The following is a 24,856-nucleotide window of genomic DNA, read 5'->3' on the forward strand; positions in this document are numbered from 1 at the left end:
TACATTAAGAACACAGGACGAGACCCAGATGCAGACACAGGAGGCAGATGGTTTGAGTCTCAGATATTTATTATAATCCAAGGGGCAGGCTCGGAGAATGGTCGTGGACAGGCAAAAGATCATAAGGTCAGAGTCCGGGAGGTACAGAGTGGCGGGCAGGCTCAAGGTCAGGGCAGGCAGTATGGTCAGACAGGAGGGTTCAGAGTCAAGGCAGGCAAGGGTCAAAAACCTGGAGGACTAGCAAAGGAGCGATAAGAAAAAGAAGGCGCACAGAAAAACACGCTGGTTGACTTGACAAGACGAACTTGCAACAGACAAACAGGGAACACAGAAATAAATACCCAGGGACTAATGGGGAAAACAGGTGACACCTGGAGGTGGGTGGAGACAATCACAAAGACAGGTGAAACAGATCAGGGCGTGACACATACTGTACTTGATTTGCCTCAGAAGTCTTCTAACAATGACATAGCTGATATCTTGTGAGTAGGCCTAGAACTGTGAGCGTTCTGCACTAGCATACTGGATGTTGAGCTGTAACAGGGCCTTTCTAGTGGTACCAGCATAGTCTAGAGCAGTGTTTCCCCCACATCCTCGAGCACTGGACAAGAGGTTGCATAGTGCTACACCAGGTATCAGCAACTCCAGTCCTCGGGGGCCTGATCGATGCCACAATTTGGCCCCAGCTAACACGCCTCACTCCAATAAATCAACTAATCATGATCTTCAGTTTAAAATGCCATTGTTTTCATCAGCTGTGTTAGCTAGGGATGGGGGAAAAGTGTGACACCACTCCGGCCCCAGAGGACTGAAGTTTCCCCATCCCTGTACAACATAATCCTATTACCTTGACCTGATAAAACCCTGTGGCAAAACCCTATGTGGAGTTCAACACAGGGCAATCCAAACAAACTAGGTATTTGCTTACTTGATGTTGGATGCCCATGGATGGAAGTTATTCATGTTAACCATGGCATATTTCAAAGAACCCTCTACACAGTAGCACCCTTCAGGTTTTCTTCCTTTAAAAAGCTCAAGGAGTGTTTTACTAATTGGCAGGCATGCAGGAAGGAAGTAGCCCACTTCAATTAAAGTGCCTGGTGGTACACAACACTCACTCTGGCCAGGTGTTTATGAAAGCGACAATATCTCTCTAGCAGACCTCAATTCCACTCCACTCACGCCAACACACACAAACACACCAAACTAATTTATAACTTAGACACACGCACACACACACATAGCGTACATGTGACCAAACCACTTATCGTACAATGGAAATAAGACCGCAAATTAGGACCTTAAATAAAATAACAGAAGGCCTATTTCACCCAGTATCATATTCAATAGTACAAGGAGCAACTATTTACCAACTAACCACAAGTGATGTTGCTCGGTTTTGCCAATGGTACAGCGTATAGACTTGTGACATGATATACAATTAAACAACAAGGCCAGAGGGGGTGTGGTATATGGCCAATATACCACAGATAAGGGCTGTTCTTATGTACGGCGCCAAGCGCAATGCCTGGATACAGCCCTTAGCCATGGTATATCGGCCATATACCACAAACCAAAGGTGCCTTATTGCTAGTTTATACTAGTTACCAACGTAATTAGAGCAGAACAATTAATGGCTTTGTCATACCTGTGGTATACGGTCTGATATACCACGGCTGTCAGCCAATCAGCATTCAGGGCTGGAACCACCCAGTTTATAATAACAAACATCAGACTCAAATCAATCTTGGATTTCAGCATTTACGTACTAGCCATATTCTCTCATGGTCAAAATAACCCTACTACGGCTACAACTACTCCCCACAGCAGTAGATGATTCCAGTACTTAACTAGAATATTGAGTGTGATCAATGGTGTTTTTGGTTGTTTTTGATGGAGGTTTTTGGTTTTCTAACAGTGAATAGAAACCATGCACCTCTTGGTCATTACTCTACTTAGTCGAGAATAATTCATACAGTTTGCAGCCTACAGTATAACAGGAGAAACGGAAAATGCAATTCCTCAAAATCAGATCCATAAACTTAACCATTACATTTTAATAATAAAAAAATACATTTTCATAATTTAACTGTAGAAAACTGAACTTGACATTAGGGACAAAACAGTATTAGATTTCTATAGACAATCATTATTCAGGTCTCTGGTTCCACCTTGTGATCAAATAGTATAACGGCAGCATGTAACGCGATATCACACAGTCTCACTAACATTCATGCAAAATAATACAAAAAGTATGACTGCTTGAATTCATCATGAAGAGAATACATGAATCTATATCACGTTGAATACTGACTTGTATCACGGGTGACCTGTCTGGCTTTATCATTATTACATTGGCAGGACATCATGCTCTGGTAGGTGTCCATGATTATGCAATACAAACAGATCATTACAGTTCTTTGTATAAAAAAAAGACAGCTTAGTTAATGAAATTCATCAATCAAAATGCTTTTCATGAAGAGTGCAAAAATAGAAAAGCATATTATAGGTAAACCTACATTTAATTTAAAAGGAAGTAAGTCTTTGATTGGTTGGAAGAGCTGCAGCTTGATGAAAAGATGTTTGGATGGCGTGAATTCAGGACAATATTCAGAATGTCAGTCTCCATAAAGTAAAGTTCATATTGTGATCTCAGACCATGGATGTGTCCCAAATAGCACAGTATTTCCTATACAAAAGGAGTGCACTATATAGGGAGCCATAAACAGACCATGATTTTTATTAAACTAGGGAAGTCAGTTAAGAACAGGAACAGTGGGTTAACTGGTCTAGGAACAGTGGGTTAACTGGTCTAGGAACAGTGGGTTAACTGGTCTAGGAACAGTGGGTTAACTGGTCTAGGAACAGTGGGTTAACTGGTCTAGGAACAGTGGGTTAACTGGTCTAGGAACAGTGGGTTAACTGGTCTAGGAACAGTGGGTTAACTGCCTTTTTCGGGGGCAGAACGACAGTTTTCTTTTTACCTTGTCACCTCGGGATTCAATCTAGCAACCTTTCAGTTACTGGTCCGACGCTCTAAACACTAGACTCTAACCACTAGGCTACCTGCCGCCCCATTAATTTGGCAAACCACATGATGGACAGGTTTGCCACGTAAACATTGAACAGTGATAACTTTGTCCAGAGTAGTAGAGTGGGATGATATCATATGCTCCTCAAAGAGCAAGAGGGTTTAAGTCAGGTAATTAAAGTAATCAGGACTATGGCATGACCCAAACTTTGGCACAGTCTGTTAATACCATAGTTAGAGGACTCTAGATGTTTTACCTTTATTTAACTAGGCAAGTCAGTTAAGAACAAATTCTTATTTTCAATGACGGCCTGAACTGCCTGTTCAGGAGCAGAATGACCTTGTCAGCTCAGGGTTTTGAACTTGCAACCTTTCGGTTACTAGTCCAACAACTCTAACCACTAGGCTACCCTGCCGCCCCAAATAGGCAGGTTCCGCCCCAAATAGGTTCTTAAAACCCGAAAGCTTTTTCCTGCCATTTATAATCATTACGCTTCATATATCTAAAAAATATGTGTATTTGACTGGTTACTTAGCATACCCTCTTGAGCAGTCTGTATCCTCCTGACTGGTGATAAATATTATTCTCCGAATCTCTGCTAAAACCCGGGTAAAAACCTCATAAAAATCATTGGTGGCTAATAGTATTACAGAGAAACAACAATTACATACACAAAATATAATCCGAGGGGGGAACATGCCCCTATGCCCCCTATGGGCATGACACCTCTGTTGGTGATGACAAAAAATGGCTGCTCATTGTTTTAAAACCTCAAGTGATAGCTTGTAGAGCCTGTTTCAGTTACTAGACATGCATTTGAGTCTGTTCTTGAAGTAAAAAAGGGCATTTTTGATTTGGACAGCATCCGATGAGGAGTAGCGGAACTTGGCGTATGCCTTCTCACTGTGCGACTTGCCCCATGGCAACTTGATCTTAGATGCATGGTTTATGATGATGTCATCACAGGAAGCTATGTGGAGGATCCCAAGCCCGTCGATGAAGAACTCTGAGGATGCAATAAAATATTTTTACAATTTGATCACAAAAGGAATGTCTTATTTTCTTGTTGCAGACTTTCAGTGACAAGTCACAGTTTATGTTCTCAGTCTAGAAGGTTTCACTTATTAAATCAAATTGTATTTGTCACATGGTTCGTAAACAACAGGTGTAGACTAAAAGTGAAATGCTTAGATTTGGCCTTGTGTTTTAGGTCATTGTCCAAGGTGAATTAATCTCCCAGTGTCTGTTGGAAGGCAGACTGAACCTAGTTTTCCAATAGGATTGTGCTTAGCTCCATCCAATTTCATTTTTATAATAAAACTCCCCAGCCCTTAATAATTACAAGCATACCCATAACATGATGCAGCCACCACCATGCTTGAAAATATGGAGAGTGGTACTCGGTAATGTATTGTATTGTATTTGCCCAAACATAAAAACGTTGTATTCAGGACAAAAACTCTATTGCTTTGCCACATTTATTTTGCAGCATTACTTTAGTGCCATGTTGCAAACATGTTTTGGAATATTTGTATTCTGTACAGGCTTCCTTCTTTTTAATCTGTCAATTAGGTTGGTATTGTGGAGTAACTACAATTCTTTTTTTTAATCCATCCTCAGTTCTCATATCACAACAACCACTAAACAATGTAAACATTTTAAAATCCCCATTGACCTCATGGTGAAATCCCTGAGAAGTTTCCTTCCTCTTCGGCAACTGAGTTAGGAAGGATACTTATATCTTTGTAGCGATGGGGTGTATTGACACACTATCCAAAGCCTAATGAATAACTTCACTATTTTTTAACACATCTACCAAACAGTGCCCTTTGCGAGGCATTGACAAACCTCCCTGGTCTTTGTGGTTGAACCTGTGCTTGAAATTCACTACTAGATCGAGGGACCTTACAGATACTAGTATGAGTGGGGTACAGAGATGAAGTAGTCATTGAAAAATCAAGTTTACCACTATTATCAAACATAGAATGAGTCCATGCAACTAATACGATTTGTTGAGCACACCCCTGAACTTATTTAGGCTTGCCTTGACAAATAGGTCCATCACTTATTGACTCAATACATTTTATCAGTTGTGTAAAGTACTTAAGTAAAAATACATTAAAGTACTACTTAAGTCGTTTTTTGGGGTATCTGTACTTTACTTTACTATTTATATTTTTGACATATTTTACCTCTCTACATTCCTAAATAAAATATTGTATTTTTTACTCCATACAAAGTACTCGTTACATTTTAATGCTTAGCAGGACAGGGAAATTGTAAAATTCACCCACTTATCAACAGAACACGTGGTCATCCCTACTGCCTCTGTCCTGGTGGTCTCACTAAACACAAATGTATCTTTTGTAAATAATGTCTGAGTGTTGGAGTGTGCCCCTGGCTATCCATAATTTTTTTTAAACAAGAAAATGGTTCTGTCTGCTTTGTTCCCCCTGTCCTGACGCTGTTCTTGTTTTGTTATATGTCCGCTGTTTCATCAAATGTTCACTCCCTGTACTTGCTTCTCGTCTCCAGCGTCTGTCCTTACAAATCTAAAATATATTTTGAGCCTAGAGTACATGTAAGAAATGAAACCTTTTACCTCTTTCCTCTCCAGCCACAGTTTATCAGTTATAGATTTACTCATGGGCTGAATCCTACCTCCCTGCTGAGTGGCAATATAATGCCTAACCTGTAGGTACTTGAAGAAATGAGTTTGAGGTAACTGAAAAGGAGATGCCAGTTGTTGAAAGATGGGGTTATTATAGAAAGGTGTTTGTTCATATATAGATCTAAGCCCTTCTGTTTGTTTACAGACTTCCATCCATATATTTAAAGTGTTTTTAATGAAGGGGTTGTTTATGAGACCTAGCAAAGCTTTAGGTGGACTAATGTAAGGTATAGATGCCAATGTAACAGGGGTCAGACACTCCTCCATCTGTCTCCAAGAGGGTGAACTTGTTGTTGTATTTTGCCATACCCACACAGCCTTTAACTGAGATGGCCAGTAATACAACAGGAAGTCAGGTAGAGTAAGTCCTTCTGAGTATGGTTTGCATAAAGTTATGAGTTTCACTCTGGAGGGTTTCCCTTTCCACAGAAATGAAGAAACCTTCCTATTAAGTTGTTTGAAAAAAACTTTGTGAAAAGGAAAAGGCGAGGTTTGAAAAAGGTAATAACATTTACTTTTGATACTTAAGTATATATAAAACCAAATACTTTGAGACATTTACTCAAGCAGTATTTTACTGGCTGACTTTCAATTGAGCAACTTTCTATTAAGGTATCTATACTTTTACTCAAGTATGACAATTGGGTACTTTTTCCACCACCAAATTTGAGCTTTTCATTTTTTATTAATTTAGAAAATGTTCTCAAAACAAATGCCACTTTGACATTATGGGGTATTGTGTGTAGATCAGTGACACAAAATCTAAATTTAATACATTTTAAATTCTGGCTGTAACACAATATAATGTGGAAAAGTGAAGGGGTGTGAAAACTTTTTGAAGGAACTGTAAGTGAAAAGAGTTAAAGAAAATAAGTAAAAAAGCATACCAGTTTCATAAGGACCAAAAAATATATAAATAAATGTTTTTCCCTCAATGGTGCTGCCCGTGCCCTCACAGATGTCATAATGGGACATATGAAAAGATGACGCCTCTATCATTCTCTACGGTGGAAAAACACCTTGACCAAAGCCTGATCAGCACAGACAACGGAGATGCTCATTGGCTTGGTTCTTCACTTTCAATGTTTGTTTCCACACATTCACTGTGTCCACAACAAATGCTGTGGTGGTGACCAAAAATCAGAGGGGGCACAAAGTACATGAGGGTGGCTGGGGGAGGGTCCCTCGTCCGGGAGTTGGAGATTTTACATTTGTTCTTAAAACCCGAAACAGCTTTTTCCTGCCATCTATAATCAAAGAGGGTCAATGTAGATAGTCCGGGTAGCTATTTGGTTATCTATTTAGTAGATTTATGGTTTGGGGATAGAACCTGTTCAGGGTTCTATTGGTTCCATCGGTACCGCTTGCAGTGCGGTAGCAGAGAGAACAGTCTATGGCTGGAGTCTTTGACAATTTTTAGGGCCTTCTGACACCGCCTGGTATAGAGGTCCTGGATGGCAGGGAGCTCGGCCCCAGTACTCCCTGTTCACCCACGACTGCTCGGCCACGCGCGACTCCAACACCATCATCAAATTTGCTGATGACAACTAACCCTATAGAACATTTGTGGGTAGAACTGAAAAAGCGTGTTCGAGCAAGGAGTCCTACAAACCTGACTCAGTTACACCAGCTCTGTCAGGAGGAATGGACCAAAATTCACCCAAATTATTGTGGGAAGCTTGTGGAAGGCTACCAGAAACGTTTGACCCAAGTTAAATAATTTAAAGGCAATGCTACCAAATACTAATTGAGTGTATGTAAACTTCTAACCCACTGGGAATGTGAGGAAAGACATTAAAGATGAAATAAATTATTTTCTCTACTATTATTCTGACATTTTGTATTTGGTGCTTTAGTGACAAAACAGATGGCACTGTGATAGACTGCATCCAATTTGCTGAGTATGGTGTTGGAGGCCATTTTGTAAATGACATCGCCGAAGTCAAGGATCGGTAGGATAGTCAGTTTTACGACGGTATGTTTGGCAGCATGAGTGAAGGAGGCTTTGTTGCGAAATAGGAAGCCGATTCTAGATTTCATTTTGGATTGGAGATGCTTAATGTGAGTCTGGAAGGAGAGTTTACAGTCTAACCAGACACCTAGGTATTTGTAGTTGTCCACATATTCTAAGTCTGAACCGTCCAGAGCAGTGATGCTAGTCGGGCGGGTGGGTGTGGGCAGCGATCGGTTGAAGAGCATGCATTTAGTTTTACTAGCATTTAAGAGCAGTTGGAGGCCACGGAAGGAGAGTTGTATGGCATTGAAGCTCGTTTGGAGGTTTGTTAACACAGTGTCCAAAGAAGGGCCAGATGTAACAGAATGGTGTCGTCTGTGTAGAGGTGGATCAGAGAATTACCAGCAGCAAGAGCGACATCATTGATATATACCTAGTGGTGAAGCAGGCAGTCAAGGTGTTCTCAATGGTGCAGCTGTAGAACTTTTTGATGATAAGGGCCCATTCCAAATCTTTTCAGATTTCTGAGGGGGCAGAGGTGTCGTCGTGCCTTCTTTCACGACAGTGTTGGTGTGTGCCTGTGTGTGGACCATGTTAATTCTTTAGTGATGTGGAAACTGAGGAACATGAAGCTCTCGACCCGTTCCACTACAGACCTGTTGATGTGGATGGGGGAGTGCTCGGCCCTCCTTTTCCTGTAGTCCACGAAAAGCTCAATTGTCTTGCTGACATTGAGGGAGAGATTGTTGTCCTGGCACCACACTGACAGGTCTCTGACCTCCTCTCTATAGGTGGTTTCATCGTCGTCTGTGATCAGGCCTAATGCCGTTTTGTTTTCAGCAAACATAAGGATGGTGTTGGAGTTGTGCGTGGCCAGGATGTTGTAGGTGAACAGGGAGCACAGGAGGGGACTAAGCACACACCCCTGGGGGTATTACACCTAAAGTATGTTGGTCTTTTGCTGTTCCTTTGATTTGTGTTAACACAATTAAAATAAAGGCAATATTTTGATCAGAAATAAGGAAAACCTCTGGGCTCTAGTGATGAGACAAAGACACTCACCTAGATGAGCCACACGGTTCAGACGAGGATCGAATCCCACTTGCTGCATCTTGTCTGTCCTCCCCATGAAGAAGTTGATAACAGCGTCGGCTAGGACACAGTTAGGAAAGCCCTCAATGACATGATGGTATCCATTTCTGATGTGTATACAGTCCCCCTCCTCACCCCCTTCCTCCACTGAGATGGTGTGGCGGTAAGTAGCAGTGTAGCCTGTAGCTTCTCTCACAGCACCACCCACCTGGGGTAACAGACACAAAAATAACAAAATGAGTGGAAAGATAATACGAGTCACCACAAATGACTTGCCACAACGTGTCAGTGTAGCTTCCCTCACAGCACCAGCCACCTGTGATCTCACACACACACACACACACACACACACACACACACACACACACACAGCCGGTGCACCCATCATAGACCGTTGACCTGATTAACCAAGCAGAACTCTTAGTTTGTATAACCACTTCAAAACCAGAGGATGTACATTCCAAAGGTACAGGAATTGAGTCGGTAGCAAACCCTCTTTTAATGTCACAGTGGAAAACTAAACCACAACTGGCAAGTTGTCAAAAAACAGACAAAACAAGTCACTCATGTTAGCACAGCTCTATTTCATCACAGCTCTAGATAACAACACTTCCGGCTCAAAAGCAGTATTTCCTGACTAACTGATCTTTCAGAAAGTTTTCACACCCTTAGATTTTTTTCTCATTTTGTTGTGTTACAGCCTGAATCTTTTTGTCCCTGGCCCACACACATACCCCATCATGTCAAAGTGGAGTTTTGTTTTGTCCCTGGCCTACACACATACCCCATCATGTCAAAGTGGAGTTTTGTTTTGTCACTGACCTACACACAATACCCCATAATGTCAGAGGGAGTTTTGTTTTGTCCCTGGCCTACACACAATACCCCATAATGTCAGAGTGGAGTTTTGTTTTGTCACTGGCCTACACACAATACCCCATAATGTCAAAGTGGAGTTTTGTTTTTATGCAACATTTTTACAAATTAATAAAAAATGAAAAGCTTGAGTCAATAAGTATTCAACCCCTTTGTTATGGCCAGCCTAAATAGTTCAGGAGTAAAAATGTGCTTAACATGTCACATAATAAGTTGCATGGACTGTTTAACATGATTTTTGAACGATTAAATAATCTCTGTATCCCACACAAACAATTATCTGTAATGTCCCTCTGTCGAGCAGTAAATTACAAACATTGATTCAACCACAAAGACCAGGGAGGTTTTCCAACGCCTCGCAAAGGGCACCTATTGGTAGATGGGTACAAATATAAAAAGCAGACATTGAATGTCCCTTTGAGCATGATGAAGTTATTAATTACACTGTGTATGGTGTATCAATATACCCAGGTCACTACAAAGTTACAGGTGTCCTTCCTAACTCAATAGCCAGAGAGGAAGGAAATCGCTCAGGGATTTCACCACAATACAAAAGTAATTGACGGAGTGAAAAGAAGAAATCTGTACAGAATAAAATATATTCTAAAACATGCATCCTGTTCGCAACAAGCCATTAACTAAAGTAATTAACTTTTTGTCCTGAATACAAAGTGTTTGTTTTATTGGATTTGCCCCAAACATATCACTGAGTAGTACTCTTAATATTTTCAAGCATAGTGGTGGCTGCCTCATGTTATGGGTATGCTAGTAATCGTTAAGGACTTGGGAGTTTTTCAGGATAAAAAATAAACGGAATGGAGCTAAGCACAGGCAAAATCTTTGAGAAAAACCTTGTTCAATCTGCTTTCCACCAGACACTGGGACATTAATTCACCTTTCAGCAGGGCAATAATCTAAAACACAAGGCCAAATCGACACTGGAGTTTCTTACAAAGAAGACACTGAATGTTCCTGAGTGGCCGAGTTACAGTTTTGACTTAAAATCAAATTCTATGGCAACACCTGAAAATGGTTGTCTAGCAATGATCAACAACCAGTTTGACAGAACTTGAAGAATTATTAAAAGAATAGTACCTTCAGAAAGTATTCATTCACAGCCTTAGATTTGTTTCTTATTTTGTTGTGTTACAGCCTGAATTTAAAATGTAGATATTTTATCTCCTAAAATCATGTTTTGCATGCAAGCCTTTCAAACTAGTATTGCTAAAATCAAGTTATGCAAGGAAGTTTTGCAAGTCAGTAAACAACAGTTACCACACATTAATTATGCTTGTACTTTATCCAGTAATATTGGGCCAAATTCAAAGGTAAGACATCGTAAATAACTTTGGACTTTGATCACATTTTCACCTGCCAGGATGAGGCTCTTCGACTAACCAATAACCGCTCTCAGCTCTCATGCGGTTTTAAATGTTGCTATGGTTACTTGTGGGTGTGGTTTTGTTCCAAGTTTGGAGTGGATAGAAAGTCACCCCCTAGCCTAGGCTACTGTATGAAACCCCTTTGAGAACTCACCACAAACATTTTAATCCAGCCCAAAAAACATTATACGTACATGTCAATATGACTTTCACTTTGAGAACTCGGTTCCCATGCGCGCCCCCTTCCCCAATTCCACCCCAGGTTCTACTGTGGTTCTAACCTGACTCTACCCTGGTTTTAATCATTCCTCTCAGAAAGGCCTCACCCTCATCACTCACCAGGTCCAGATCTATGAGCACGCACACGCAAACACACACACACACAAACACACACCATGTCCAGGGTGGTCTTCTCCAGGATCTCCACCATTTTCTCCAGCCTGGTGTTGGAGGTGAAGAGGAAATCATCATCCACCCACAGCACATACTTGGTGGTCACCTGAGAGACAGCCAGATTCCTCCCTGCAAACCAACCCTGCACAGAGGTGGACAGACAGGACAAAGACTTAATTACCAATTTGGCAATAGCCGAACGTTTGATAGCCAAGGTGTTCTTAAATCCTGGACATGGAGACCCTCAGAGTACCAGGAGGGAATCACAAGTAAATGAAATACTGGGCTGGAACAAAAGGACAACTTGTGGGTCCCCCAAGACCAGAACTGAGAGATTGCTGTGATGAAACAGGAGCTACACTTCCCAAAATAAAGTTTGCTTACCTTCCCAAATGGCATAATGTAATGTTCAATGTATGGACCCATCACTGGCTGGGGGTGCTCGTTGTCATCTGCTATCACTATGGTGACAGTGGGATAGAACTCCCGTATGCTGTCAATCAGATCCTGCAGTTTGTCATAACGCAGAAATGTCTTGGTAGCTATGGTGACAAGTGAGCTTATGTTGTATTCTGAGGAAAAAGGAAAGACGTGTTTGTACCCAATTATGAATATTCATACTTATACTTATCATCAGTTATTTTCATAATACAGAAATCATCCCCCATATGATGCAAAATGCATAATTGTTTTATTTAACTAGGCAAGTCAGTTAAGAACAAATTATTATTTACAATGACGGCCTACCCCAACCAAACCCTAACCTGGACGATGCTGGGCCAATTGTGCGCCGCCTTATGGAACGCCCAATCACGGCTGGTTATGATACAGCCTTGCACCAAGGTTTGTAGTGGCGCCTATAGCACTGAGATGCAGTGCCTTAGACCGCTGCGCCACTCGGGATACCTACGTGATGACGTCTATATTTTGAAAGTTACATATCTTGAAAACTTGATTGCTGACAAGCAAAACATTTTGGGACTATGTCAACAATGGACTAATAAAACAAAAACCAAAAAGATCGTTTTGGGGTGGAATTGTCCTATAAGTACTTTCATGTAATAGATTTCCCATCAAATGGGCCAAAATAGCTTATATAGCAACAACAACAAAAAATCTCAAGCAAGAATTTTGCTAGGACTGTGAGTGGTCTGAGTGGGGAGAGCAAAACTGAACACTAGCTGTCATTGGTAGAAAGATTTGGAACTCTTTTAACCAGTTTACAGCATGGTGATGTCACCATGGAAAGCCCGAAACTCCTAGAAGGTCCTGTGTAGATTGCATTTTCAACCAGCAACTATCAAGAAATAAGACTGATCAAATGTGTTAACACTTTCATCAGCTGTTATACAATTTGATACAAAACACAGGAAAACTGAATTTTGACTTCACTGGGCCTTAAACAACATTGCAACATTTAGGACCTTGGATCACTGCGATAACTGTACAGATACAAATAACTATACAGTGGTCAAATGCCAAATGAACAACCCATACAGTACATACCTCCAGTGTAACCTGAGTGATAGAGCTTGGGAATAACAGCATGTCCAACCTTTATGGTAAAAACGGACTGGTGTCCATCAGTCTCAAACTGCACTGCAATAGAGCAGAGAAACATATTTCATCACTCTAATATCTCAAGTGTATCACATTACAGTATAGTTCATTTGATTAAATATAATCAAATGAACAAAACAAAAATGTACTTCACTTCACATTCAATACCTAATGGTCAATAAGAGATCAAGCTTGTTTACCAGTAGGTCTACAGATACTTGTTATTTTTATAACATCCACGTTAACATATGGAAATGAATAGTGACAACACAGTTATTGTTGTACACAACACAGTTATTGTTGTACACAAAACACTGCTTCCTCTAGTCTGCCTCTGTGCTAACATCTCTTTCCCCAAACAGCTAAACTCTCTTAGAATCGCTCTCTACACTCAAAGTCTCGTTCAGCAAACAAGCTGTAATCTATAGTCTACCACACCTACATTGCAACATGGAATGTCAAATACCACACCAACTGCTTTTTCTCCAGTTGCGGAATGATCTCTTCCCTAAACACGGACTGTGTAATTCTAGTGCAGGCTAGTTGTGTGCCCCTTCCAGGGAATAATAGACAGGTTTATAAAGAATTTGAGACATGCAAGAAATTATGCGTTGTGTTTCTATCTCTGTGTTGTCGTACTGAAGTGAAAAGTGACAGGGAGTGGAATGACAGGGAGTGGCATGATAATGGGGATTTGGGTGGCGGGAGTTGAGAACGGAACAAAAGACACATTTCTGTTGATTGCTGTTACTAAATGGACAATAAAGTTGTATTGTATAGTATGGCATACAGCTCCTGTACAGCTGCAGGCACTAAAAAGTTAGTATTCAAAACCCTGTATTGCAGTATCAGAACTCAGGACTAGACACACACTGAGGGGCTGACCAACCTGTGTCAGCCGTCCTAGGGTGGAACAAGGTGTTGGTGTAGGTGACAAACTGTAGCTGTCTGTTCAGAGTGGAGAGGAGTCTACTGGACAAAGTCATGTGCATCACTCCCTGTCCTCTAATGGAGACCCCGTCTACAGTGGCTAACACATCAAATGTCCCCAGGGTAGCAGTCAGATTCACCTAAAGGACATGATAGGGAGGATTCAGTTTATTTCAAATAACTAGTCTGCTTGTGGCAATTACAATGGTCACAAAATGACTGTAGATTTTTATATTTTATATTTTAGCAGACACTCTTGTTCAGAGCGACTTATAGGTTAAGTGCCTTGCTCAAGGGTACATAGACAGATGGTTCAACTCCCTGAGCCGACAAGGTGAACAAACAACCTTTCGGTTACTGGCTAAACGCTCTAACCGCTAGATTACTTGCCACTACAACAAACATATACTGAAACAAACACATAAACGCAACATGTAAAGTGTTGGTCCCGTGTTGCATGAGCTGAAATAAAAGATCCCAGAAATGTTCCATATGCACAAAGTTTCATTTTATCGATGTAAATTTGAATGCACAGAGATAGCGTGACGATATCCTGAGGCACATTGTCGTGCCATTCTCACCTCATGTTTCAGCATGGTAATGCACGGCCACATGTAGAAAAGATCTGTATACAAGTCGTGGAAGCTGAAAATGTTCCAGTTCTTCATTGGCCTGAATACTTACCAGACATGATGGTACCTATTAAGCACGTTTGGGATGCTCTGGGTCAACATGTACGACAGCATGTTCGCCAATATTCAGCAACTTCGCACAGACATTGAAGAGAAGTGGGACAACATTCCGCAGGCCACAATCAACAGATTGATCAACTCTATGTAAAGGAGAAGTGTCGTGCTGCAAGAGGCAAATTGTTTCCAATTTCATGAAACTAGGCATACGTCGCAAGTCCCGATTTTACAGGAGAGACATTTGAACGTTTATTTTTTATCAAAATGCATTTTTTGGCAGAAATTTGTATTTATTTTTATTTATTAACCTTTATTTAACCAGGAAGGGCTCATTGAGATTAGAATCTATTTTTCAAGAGCACCCTGGCCAAATTAGGCAGCACCAAGTCATTACAAAAACATTACAGACAGTCAACATGAAAAACTACAAGTAATCTAGGAAAAACCATTGAATTCACAAGAGTATAAAACAGCAAATTAAAAACATTGACAGATCAGGGAATCAGCCTCAAAATCCTTCATCAGAGATTTAAAAACATCAATCGGGACAAGTTCTTCCAGTTTTGTAAGGCGTTCCAAGACGATGGCGCAGAGTACATAAAAGCCCTTTTACCGAATTCAGTTTGGACATTTGAAACAGTTAGCAGGATAAAGTCCAGCGAACGAAGAGAATACCCAGCACATTTCTAAACAATAAAAATGCACAGATAAAAAGGTAGTAAACCCAAAATGTAAATAAAAGTATACCAGTGACTGAGCCTACGAGTAACTAGAGAAGGCCAGCCAACCCTGGTATACAAAGTGCAGTGGTGCGTAAGGGTTTTGAAGTTTAAAATAAATCTCAAAGTGCCATGGTAAAGAGTGTCAATTGATCTCAAACACTGAGCTGAAGCATTCATATATAAAATATCCCCATAGTCTAGTAAAGGCATACATGTAGCTGATACTAGCCTCCTTCTGGCTTCAAAAGAAAAACAGGCCTTATTCCTAAAATAAAATCCCAATTTCAGCTTCAATTTTTTTGTAAGTTGTTGAATATGCAATTTAAAAGAGAGGCCGTCATCAATTAAAATTCCAATAAATTTAAATGAGGTTACAACCTCAATCCCCTTTCCCTGACAGGTAGTAATAGGTGAAAGGTTCAGAGGTATATTTCTTGCATTAGAAAACACCATTAGTTTAGTTTTGTCAGTATTGAGGATAAGCTTCAATTGATGTTGAACAGTATAAAAAGCAGTTTGCATGTTCTGGAAAGCTTTTGTAAGAGACGAGGCACAACAGTAAATAACAGTATCATCAGCATAAAAATGAAGTTGTGCATTTTGGACCTTTTTGTCTAAATCATTTATATAAATAGTGAATAAGAGAGGACCAAGTACAGAGCCTTGGGGCACACCATTCAAGACAGACAATTTAACAGACATAAGCCCATCAAATTGAGTGCACTGAGTTCTATCAGACAGATAGTTAGCAAACCATGCCTTCTGGAACATGTGAAGTTTCATGTGCCTTAATAACAAACTTGTATGCCATCTGAAAATACAAATAATATTGTTCAATTACAAGCCTTATTGGTTAAGTCACAGAAAATGCCAGCAACCTTCCCGCTAGCCATGATTGGCTGAGATAATGAGTGGGCTAGATATGCCGAGAGAGGAGTTCAGATTGGTCTGCCATAAAGAAGGCTTCTGTCTATTTGAGTTGGTCAGTCTGTGTTAGTAATCCTGTAGAACACAGCTTTTTATTAAATGTATAGTGTAGTGGAGCTGCATAAGTGTTGCTCTGCACTTTCTGGAGGATCGAAATCAGTGGAATTAGAGTTCGATAGCTAAAGAGATGGAGAAAACACCTGTCTCCGGATTACATCTTCAAACTAAAAGCATCAGTGGCATGGCATCAATGACAGGGAGACGAGTCCATCATGCATGATGATGTATACGGGTAAGATAGTCTAGCTAGCTACATTTTCAGATATTACACATTTCTAATTGTGGCAGAAAGTTGTTTCATTTCAAGCTAACTGGCTCCCTAGCTAACGTTATGTGTATGACATTATTATTCGTATCCCATAACCGTTTGCTTGGCTAGTTAGAGCCTAATGTTAGCTAGTTAACATTGAACCTTCATGCAGGGTAGTAACGACATGATTTGGCACTATGTTCCTTGTTGTTTAACTAGCTAACGTTAGCTGGCTGGCTCATTAGCTAACATTACGTGACGTGTATGATCTTAAATGTTGTTTACCTAGCTAGGTTCATTGTTTACCTAGCTAGCTAGCTACATGTCTTAACCAGTTGAATATTAGGGGGCGCTATTTTAATTTTTGGATGAAAAACGTTCCCGTATTAAACAAGATATTTTGTCACGAAAAGATGCTCGAGTATACATATAATTGACAGCTTTGGAAAGAAAACACTCTGACGTTTCCAAAACTGCAAAGATATTGTCTGTGAGTGCCACAGAACTGATGTTACAGGTGAAACCCAGATAAAATTCCAACCAGGAAGTGCCGCATTTTTTGAAACCGCCTCATGCCAATGACTTATATGGCTGTGAATGAGCTACGAATTAGCTTACGTTTTCCACGTATTCCCCAAGGTGTCTACAGCACGTGACGTCTTGTATTTATCATCATTAGTCATTTAGGTCAACATTGGATCATTCAGAGATCCTCACTGAACTTCTGGTGAGAGTTTGCTGCACTGAAAGTAAAGGGGCTGAATAATTTTGCACGCCCAATTTTTCAGTTTTTGATTTGTTAAAAAAGTTTGAAATATCCAATAAATCTCGTTCCACTTCATGATTGTGTCCCACTTGTTGTTGATTCTTCACAAAAAAATACAGTTTTATATCTTTATGTTTGAAGCCTGAAATGTGGCAAAAGGTCGCAAAGTTCAAGGCGGCCGAATACTTTCGCAAGGCACTGTATCTGTATTCCCAGTCATGTGAGATCCATAGATTAGGGCCTAATGTATTTATTCAAATTGACTGATTTCCATATATGAACTGTAAGGCTGTGAGATCTTTGTAATTTTTGCATGTTGCGTTTATGTTTTTGTTCAATGTAGTATTATAAATGGAGATAAACTTACTGTATGAAGTTGTCTATGCTTTTCTTTCAGACCCAACCCTTAAAAAAGAGAAGAGAATTCCATCTTCAGTCATAAGGTCAGGTTAGTTTTGTTTTAACGGTTCTACAGTTATGGTTGGGGCAAAGGCGATATTTACAACAAAGCTTCAAAAATCCCTTCTGCCCAGAGTGTAAATCTTTTCAGTGGTCTTACCAGGGATAACGATAGTCTTGAGAGGGCGAACCTCCACCCCCTGTGTAGGGTACTGTAGGGGACTGTTGGCTTCTGCTATAACAAGGAGGTCTGCGGGAGTCTGGTACCTGCAGCCAACATGGAGAGGTTAGCCGGACTAGAAATAAGCTCGAGCTAAAGTATGATGATGTAATGTACTTTTATTTAGTACCTTTATTTTTTAACAGGAAGACATATTGAGACCTAGGTCTCTTTTACAAATGCACCCTGTATACACAACATAAATACACACACACACACACACACACACACACACACACACACACACACACACACACACACACACACACACACACACACACACACACACACACACACACACACATACAGAGAACATCAAGTTGAAATGTATTTTGAATTTTGTTCCAGCATTATGGTGATTTAAAACTAAAAGCAGCATTGTAAACACGTCATGTACGTCACATATTTTCAATGGAAGGAGAGAAGGCAAAGAAGGGTGGGCCCATAACTTGAAAACAGTGGGGAGTTGCAGTATATAGTTGCAAGGTGCACAGCAAAGCAAATCATTAAATTACAATGCACTGCAAAGCACAGCACAACACTTCAGTGTACTGTACAGTTAGTTACCTCTGCTGGAAGCTGTTGTACTCCTGCTGCCTGCGACTTTTCACCTGAGCCAGCTCTGCCTCCTGGAAGGCTGTGTGGAAGTCATCCTGAGCCCAGACACGGGGGAACAGCACTTGGGCAAAAGGCAGCTCGATGGCAGGCTTCTTATCTGCCTCACACACACACACGTTCAGTGCCAGACGCCTGAATGAGATTAATGAAGAGCGTTGTGCACGGTTGGTAAGAGTATGGGACAAAATAAGTCACTATTAGTGCAATGGAAACCATGCAGGTTGATTTGATTGAGTCGAATCAGGAAGTAGTTCGAAATTTGAAACGCAATGAAGAAAATTGTAATTGGACCTTGAATTTCAGTTTGGCCGAATTCAAATGGAATTTCCAAATGGAATATATAAAAAAATATGTCCATTTAATTTAGAGATATCTGTTTTTATATTATTTGCATTGGATACGTCTCAATCTACCACATCCACCGATGTCGCACCTCCGCGTCTGCGATGAAAGGTGGGTGTTTGAAAATCAGTTTGGCCTGCAAACTAATGGGACCCCACTATGGAAAGGGGAGAGTCTCACGAACACGTTTTATGACCCCCATAAGTGTCACACAACTCTGATGGAAACCAGTACCCGTTTAAAACAAATAATGGAAGTATGAATGTAGTTTTGTGTCTACCCCAAAAAATTGGTTAAATATGTGTAAAAAAATCAAATGCATATATATATATATATATATATATATATATTTATTTCCCGAGTTCTCTTATTTCTCCTAGATTTAGGACACACTTCCAAACCTTGTTTTGTATTTGTTATTTTGTGACTATCATTTTTGCCATGTATGAATGTGTTATACATGTGTTATACCATTTGCCCATTTGCACTCACCCTGCCACACTTTCCTTCAGGACATATGGGATATTGTCATAACTATTCTGGACATTTTGTAGCCTCTCCTTCAGAACGTTCTGTGCCTTGTAGCTCTGACCTGGTCCCACGTCAACAGTGGTGGTGGCCCTTCGAGTCCAGTAGCGGAGGAGGGCGAACAGTAGCAGTGGAGATAAAATGACGAGGTATGTTTTCTTCTGAACGAGGCAGCGCATCATGGACACAGTCAGACACAGATCGATGTCACTAAAGGACAGATCGGACCAATAAGACACTAGTCAGTCATGTGTTTCAGACCTGGGTTCAAATACATGGGTATTTTATTATTATTTGCTTTTGAAATACTTATTTTCTATTTATTTGAGTCATTTCAAATAATGTGACACAAAACCACTGCTTCTATTGGAAGTATTTGAAAGTATTTTCAAATAACTTCCTATGATGGCCTTCTATTTGAAAATATGTTCAAATAGATTATTTCAAATACCAAAACAGGCCATATGTATTTTCAAATATATGCTAATACTTTAAGTGTATTTCAAAATAAGCCTACATTCCAATATTCAACTACTGTGATTAAAAATATATAATAATAATGATATTTACTTCCTTAGGCTACACTTGTTTCACATGATTTGATATTGGTTTGACATTAAGTTTATTAGGTTACACTTGTTTCACATGATTTGATATTGGTTTGACATTAAGTTTATTAGGTTACACTTGTTTCACATGATTTGATATTGGTTTGACATTCAGTTTATTAGGTTACACTTGTTTCACATGATTTGATATTGGTTTGACATTCAGTTTATTTTTCTTCAAACAGTATATGGGAGATATTGCGAACACGGGCCTTTTTGTGTCTCAGGGTTAGATTTTTAAGATAACATTTTAATTTAGATGTTTTATTTCATCATGTAGAGACTAAAATAACCTTAAACTGTTTTTTCAGCTTTCAAAATGTTTTTATTTTTTATTTTCTAAAGCATTTCCTGTCTGGATTGAACTGTTTTGCACTGTTTTTGTCCTGTCTGACATCCAGACTTTTGACAATCTTCTATGTATCACACTTAGAAAAGTCTTGATAATTACAAAATATTGAATGCACCTGTTTAAAAAAAGAGTCAAATAAATGGAAACTATATACATATTAGATGTGCATAAGCCATTTTCTATTTGATACTTTTTGTACACAAAATACAGTCTCAAAGTATTGTGTCATTACCATCATGACAAGCAAATTACATAATAGTAACATTTTCTAAAGTTAGTGTACTTGGTCACCATGGCTGTGAATAGTGACAGTGGAGCATATGGAGGGGAATTCCAATTTTGTCAGGAAATGATAGAATTTTTTAATTTTTTTTTTTATTGTACTTCAATACCAAATAGGCTATAATAATTAGATTTTTTAAAATTATGTTTTAATTATGTGTATTTAGGATACATTGTATTCTAGCAGTTCAACTGGAGTTAGCATGCTATAATCCCTGCTATTTATGACCAAATACTGTTAAAATGTCATTCCCACTACACATCATTACCACCACATAACGAACTGTAATACTAAGGACAGAATGTGGTGGTAATGACAAAATGTATTAGTTTATACATTTTTACTTAGCTTAGGACCTGAAAAGACAAACAAATTGAAAAATGAACAGTTATTTGCTAAATAAGACCATTAAATGTTGTATTATGTTCAGGTGATTGAGTGATTTTCATGTCTATTTATGTGACTTACAATGATTAGTGCTGACTTTAATTATTTATTTTAAATGTTTCTATAAGATGCTCCATAAATCAACCAAGGAGAGGACAAGGACATACACTACATATACAAAAGTATGTGGATACCCCTTCAAATTAGTGGATCAAATTAGCGGATTCGGCTATTTCAGCCACACCGTTGCTGAAAGGTGTATAAAATCGAGCACACAGCTATGCAATCTCCATAGACAAACATTGGCAGTAGAATGGTCCACACTGAAGAGCTCAGTGACGTTCAACGTGGCACCGTCATAGGATGCCATCTTTCCAAAGTCAGTTCGTGAAATTTCTGCCCTGCTAAACTTGCCCCGGTCAACTGTAAGTGCTGTTATTGTGAAGTGGAAACGTCTACGAGCAACAACAGCTCATCCACTAAGTGGTAGGCCACACAAGTTCACAGAACGGAACTGCTGAGTGCTGAAGCGTGTAGCGCATAAAAATCATCTGTCCTACATTTCGTAGAGAAGGAATAATGGTCTGGGGCTGTAATTTCATGGTTCGGGCCCATTAGTTCTACGCTACAGCTTACAATGACATTCTAGATGATTCTGTGCTTCCAACTTTGTAGCAACAGTTTTGGGGAAGGCCCTTTACTGTTTCAGCATGACAATACCCCCATGCACAAAGCCAGATCCATACAGAAATGGTTTGTTGAAATCGGTGTGGAAGAACTTGACTGGCCTGCACAGAGCCCTGACCTCAACCCCATTGAACACCTTTGGGATGAATTGGAAAGAATGGTCTGTTCTATATCTTCAATAAAAATTCAACATGTACAACAATGACATTAAAATGTTTATTTTTGAGGTAAAGGTGTATTAAATTACAATTGATATTGATGATTTTTCCCACATGTGAACCTTATATGCTAGTTCTTGAGATCATTTCTAAAGTAATGTAACGTATTACGATTTTGATGTGGTAAATACATGTTTCTGAGCATCATCAAGGCATTTATGGACATTTAGACATGACAATGATGAATGCATATAATTAAGAAAAATTCGAAATAGTAAAAAAATATATGTTAAATGTTATATAATGTTATATTTCTGTAATTTCCTTTAAAACTAAAAAAGCTAATTTTATGACTTGATGGTAATGACATTTCCCCTCGGGTATTTGAGGAAACCGATAAAAAATCTTGATATTCTTAAATAGTATGGTCTCAGCCACTATTAGATCTTGTTTCCAGACAGAGTGAATAAAATATTCAGATAGATAAAAAACAGTTTCATTTTCCAAAACATTGAACATCCAAGTCTTTGCAAAATCAACCATACAGAAACAGGATTTAGCTAACATTCCACTCCTTGTACTCTTTGTCACATGCCAAAGATGTTTAGCGTGACAGGGGTAGCAAGGAGTGGCATGATAGCTAAACAGACTGGTACCCATACCTATGAGCCGTTCCGCCTCAAGGCAACTTACTTAAATGCTTAAATAGAGCTTAGCCTAAGTACTGTTTTACCTGCATGTGCCCACTCTGTTCAGTTAATTTGCTATTTTATTATATTATGTCTTAGAGCTTGGCTGAATAAAGATCTGTGGATTACACAGACATTGTCTTCTCAGAAATAATGACACCTGACATTAACGGTCACTAATATTTGTATCAGAAATAAAATGTCACTGGTGTTGTCACTTCTAATGGGAAAGGGTCATCATATTTTACAGGGAATGATAGGACTTGAAAGTACATATATAGTATGACATTGGCAGTGTCAACGTGACATTAAGATTCAAACGAGAGCTGTGCCGTAGGCTATTACAGATAACAAATGTAGTTTGTATCGTGGACTAGAAGTGCCCAAATAGTATGCACCCAAATATAACACTTGAATAACACTTGAATGTTGGCCTATCTACACTCAAACACACGCGTATAGGCATAATGGAACAAAACATGCAATTTAATCTTATTGTAATAGTCGTTGTCAATGTTTAAACAACTGGTCAAAATGTAGTTGATCAATTGTTAATCAAGATAAAATAAAATGAATAAGTATTATCTTACAGTGTGACAGGAGAGATAGATATTTGTCCAATATCGGCTCAATAACCGCGTATCCATCCAGTTTTTATGCGAGTGAAGTCGCTAATGTAAAAATAAAAAAAAATAAAAAAAACATGACGGCTGCGACTATGTTTGTTCGTTCGAAATGTGTAGATCTTTTGCTATCGGTAAAACGAATTATGCAACCAACGGCGGGGGAAACGCCTTTATGAGCAAATATTGATATAATAACCATAATATCGAAGTAAAATTGAAGTCACGCTATGATATATTGTGTGGTCCTCCCTCTACGACTTGGGAAACCATGCAGTTTATTAATGAAATAATTCATAATGAACTTCACAGGGTGTTGAACGTGCACGGTGATCTTGATGATCCTTTCCAATAGCCTAAACATCGAGGGTCTGATTCTTGTGACATGATAATCGATTCTTGACAGCTTTGACAAATAAAAATCGCTCTTATCTATAATAATTTATTCTTGCAGATCAGCCTACACGCACTGTATCTACCAGCTGTTGCCTAGAGCGCACATAAACATTTCTTATTTAGGGCAACATAAAAAAAAAAAACTATCCGTAGTGTTGAAAATGTGATGCAAACACATTGAACGCCGCAAAAAGGAATGTACATATTTAAAGTAGCATAGTCTAATAATCTAAAGTGTTAGCATCGAATAGGCACACTTCGATAAATCAGATGTAGTAGAAACGTACCTGTCAAAATAGTTTCATTTAGCGCGCTGCTGTCACAGTTTGAGGTGCGTGCCCTTTCAAGTATAGTTGTAGTAGGCATTCTGCTGAAAGTAATCTCCTGCCACTTTCTATTGGTGTCCATGATGTCCTCAGAGCTTTAAATAGCCTACCATAAATACATACTTGCAAATTAATGAATGTGAAATAAAGTTAACTATAGGCCTAGTCATATTCAAAATGTAGAAATTCCATAAAATGTCATGTAAGCCTAGGCTATTCGCAGTCAAATAATGCGCTCAGCAAAACTCAGGTCAGTAGGTTGCTATGGACCGCCTAAATCCGCCTTGATATCCACTATAAACTATGAAAGCACGAGCTGCATTCCTACACCTAAATTGACACAGTTGTACTCAGAAGTTTACATACACATAGGTTGGAGTAATTAAAACTCGTTTTTCAACCACTCCGCAAATTTCTTGTTAGCAAACTTTCGTTTTGGCAAGTCGGTTAGGACATCTACTTTGTGCATGACACAAGTAATTTTTCCAACAAATGTTTACAGACAGATTATTTAATTTATAATTCATTGTATCACAACTCCAGTGGGTCAGAAGTTTACATACACTAAGTTGACTGTGCCTTTATGTTAAGGGATTTTTATGAATAATGACTAAATTATGTAAACATTTCAATCAGAACTATAACTAAACAGAATACTACTATGTTACTGTATGGATGTATGAATCTTATCATAATCACAATACTGAATGTAATGTGTGTAGATTTCTTCAAGAATTAGAAGGACTTTCTGTTCCTGGTTAGAAACGAATGGAGCTATTGTCAGACGGGCTGGAATGCTGTGTTCCTTACAGGACATCCTGTCTCTACCCAGAGAGGGGAGAGACCTTGGGCTTGTAGTAGATTGTTTAACAAGTGGCAGACAATGTGGGAAGGCTTGTGAACTATATTGCCATTGTATCGGAGAGAAAGAGGAGC

The 24,856-nt window shown here is 39.3% G+C and overlaps 1 protein-coding gene across 6 annotated transcripts; it reads right to left on the bottom strand.

The window, feature by feature from the left end:
- Nucleotides 1-2,037: 2,037 nt before the first annotated feature.
- Nucleotides 2,038-24,385, bottom strand: LOC110532694 (beta-1,4 N-acetylgalactosaminyltransferase 1). 6 transcript variants are annotated; one of them, XM_021616787.3, is made up of 11 exons: nt 23,882-24,385; nt 19,376-19,621; nt 18,491-18,673; nt 17,864-17,970; nt 17,672-17,709; nt 13,850-14,030; nt 12,907-12,999; nt 11,785-11,972; nt 11,402-11,542; nt 8,720-8,957; nt 2,038-4,038 (listed from the first exon to the last, which is right to left on the bottom strand). In XM_021616787.3, the coding sequence occupies exons 2-11, from the start codon at nt 19,591-19,593 to the stop codon at nt 3,830-3,832; spliced, it is 1,596 nt and encodes a 531-aa protein (XP_021472462.3). In that variant the 5' UTR covers nt 19,594-19,621; nt 23,882-24,385; the 3' UTR covers nt 2,038-3,829. The 6 variants fall into 6 exon arrangements, with proteins under 6 accessions (XP_021472462.3, XP_021472463.3, XP_090041350.1 ...); XM_021616788.3 differs by having other exon boundaries at nt 23,166-24,272; XM_090185224.1 differs by lacking the exon at nt 19,376-19,621 and having other exon boundaries at nt 23,882-24,268.
- Between the last annotated feature and the right edge of the window lie 471 nt (nt 24,386-24,856).

The sequence above is a fragment of the Oncorhynchus mykiss genome, chromosome 9, assembly GCF_057628025.1.
Source record: "Oncorhynchus mykiss isolate SJ-2025 chromosome 9, ASM5762802v1, whole genome shotgun sequence".
In the NCBI taxonomy this organism is placed as follows: Eukaryota; Metazoa; Chordata; class Actinopteri; order Salmoniformes; family Salmonidae; genus Oncorhynchus; species Oncorhynchus mykiss.

Coding starts and splice junctions, on each gene's coding strand:
- LOC110532694 (XM_021616787.3), bottom strand. CDS start 19,593: ATGATGCGCTGCCTCGTTCAGAAGAAAACATACCTCGTCATTTTATCT. Junction 14,031..17,671: donor AGCATAGACAACTTCATACA/GTAAGTTTATCT, acceptor CATGTCCTTTAG/GTGAATCTGACTGCTACCCT. Junction 11,973..12,906: donor TCACTCAGGTTACACTGGAG/GTATGTACTGTA, acceptor CTTTTTCCTCAG/AATACAACATAAGCTCACTT.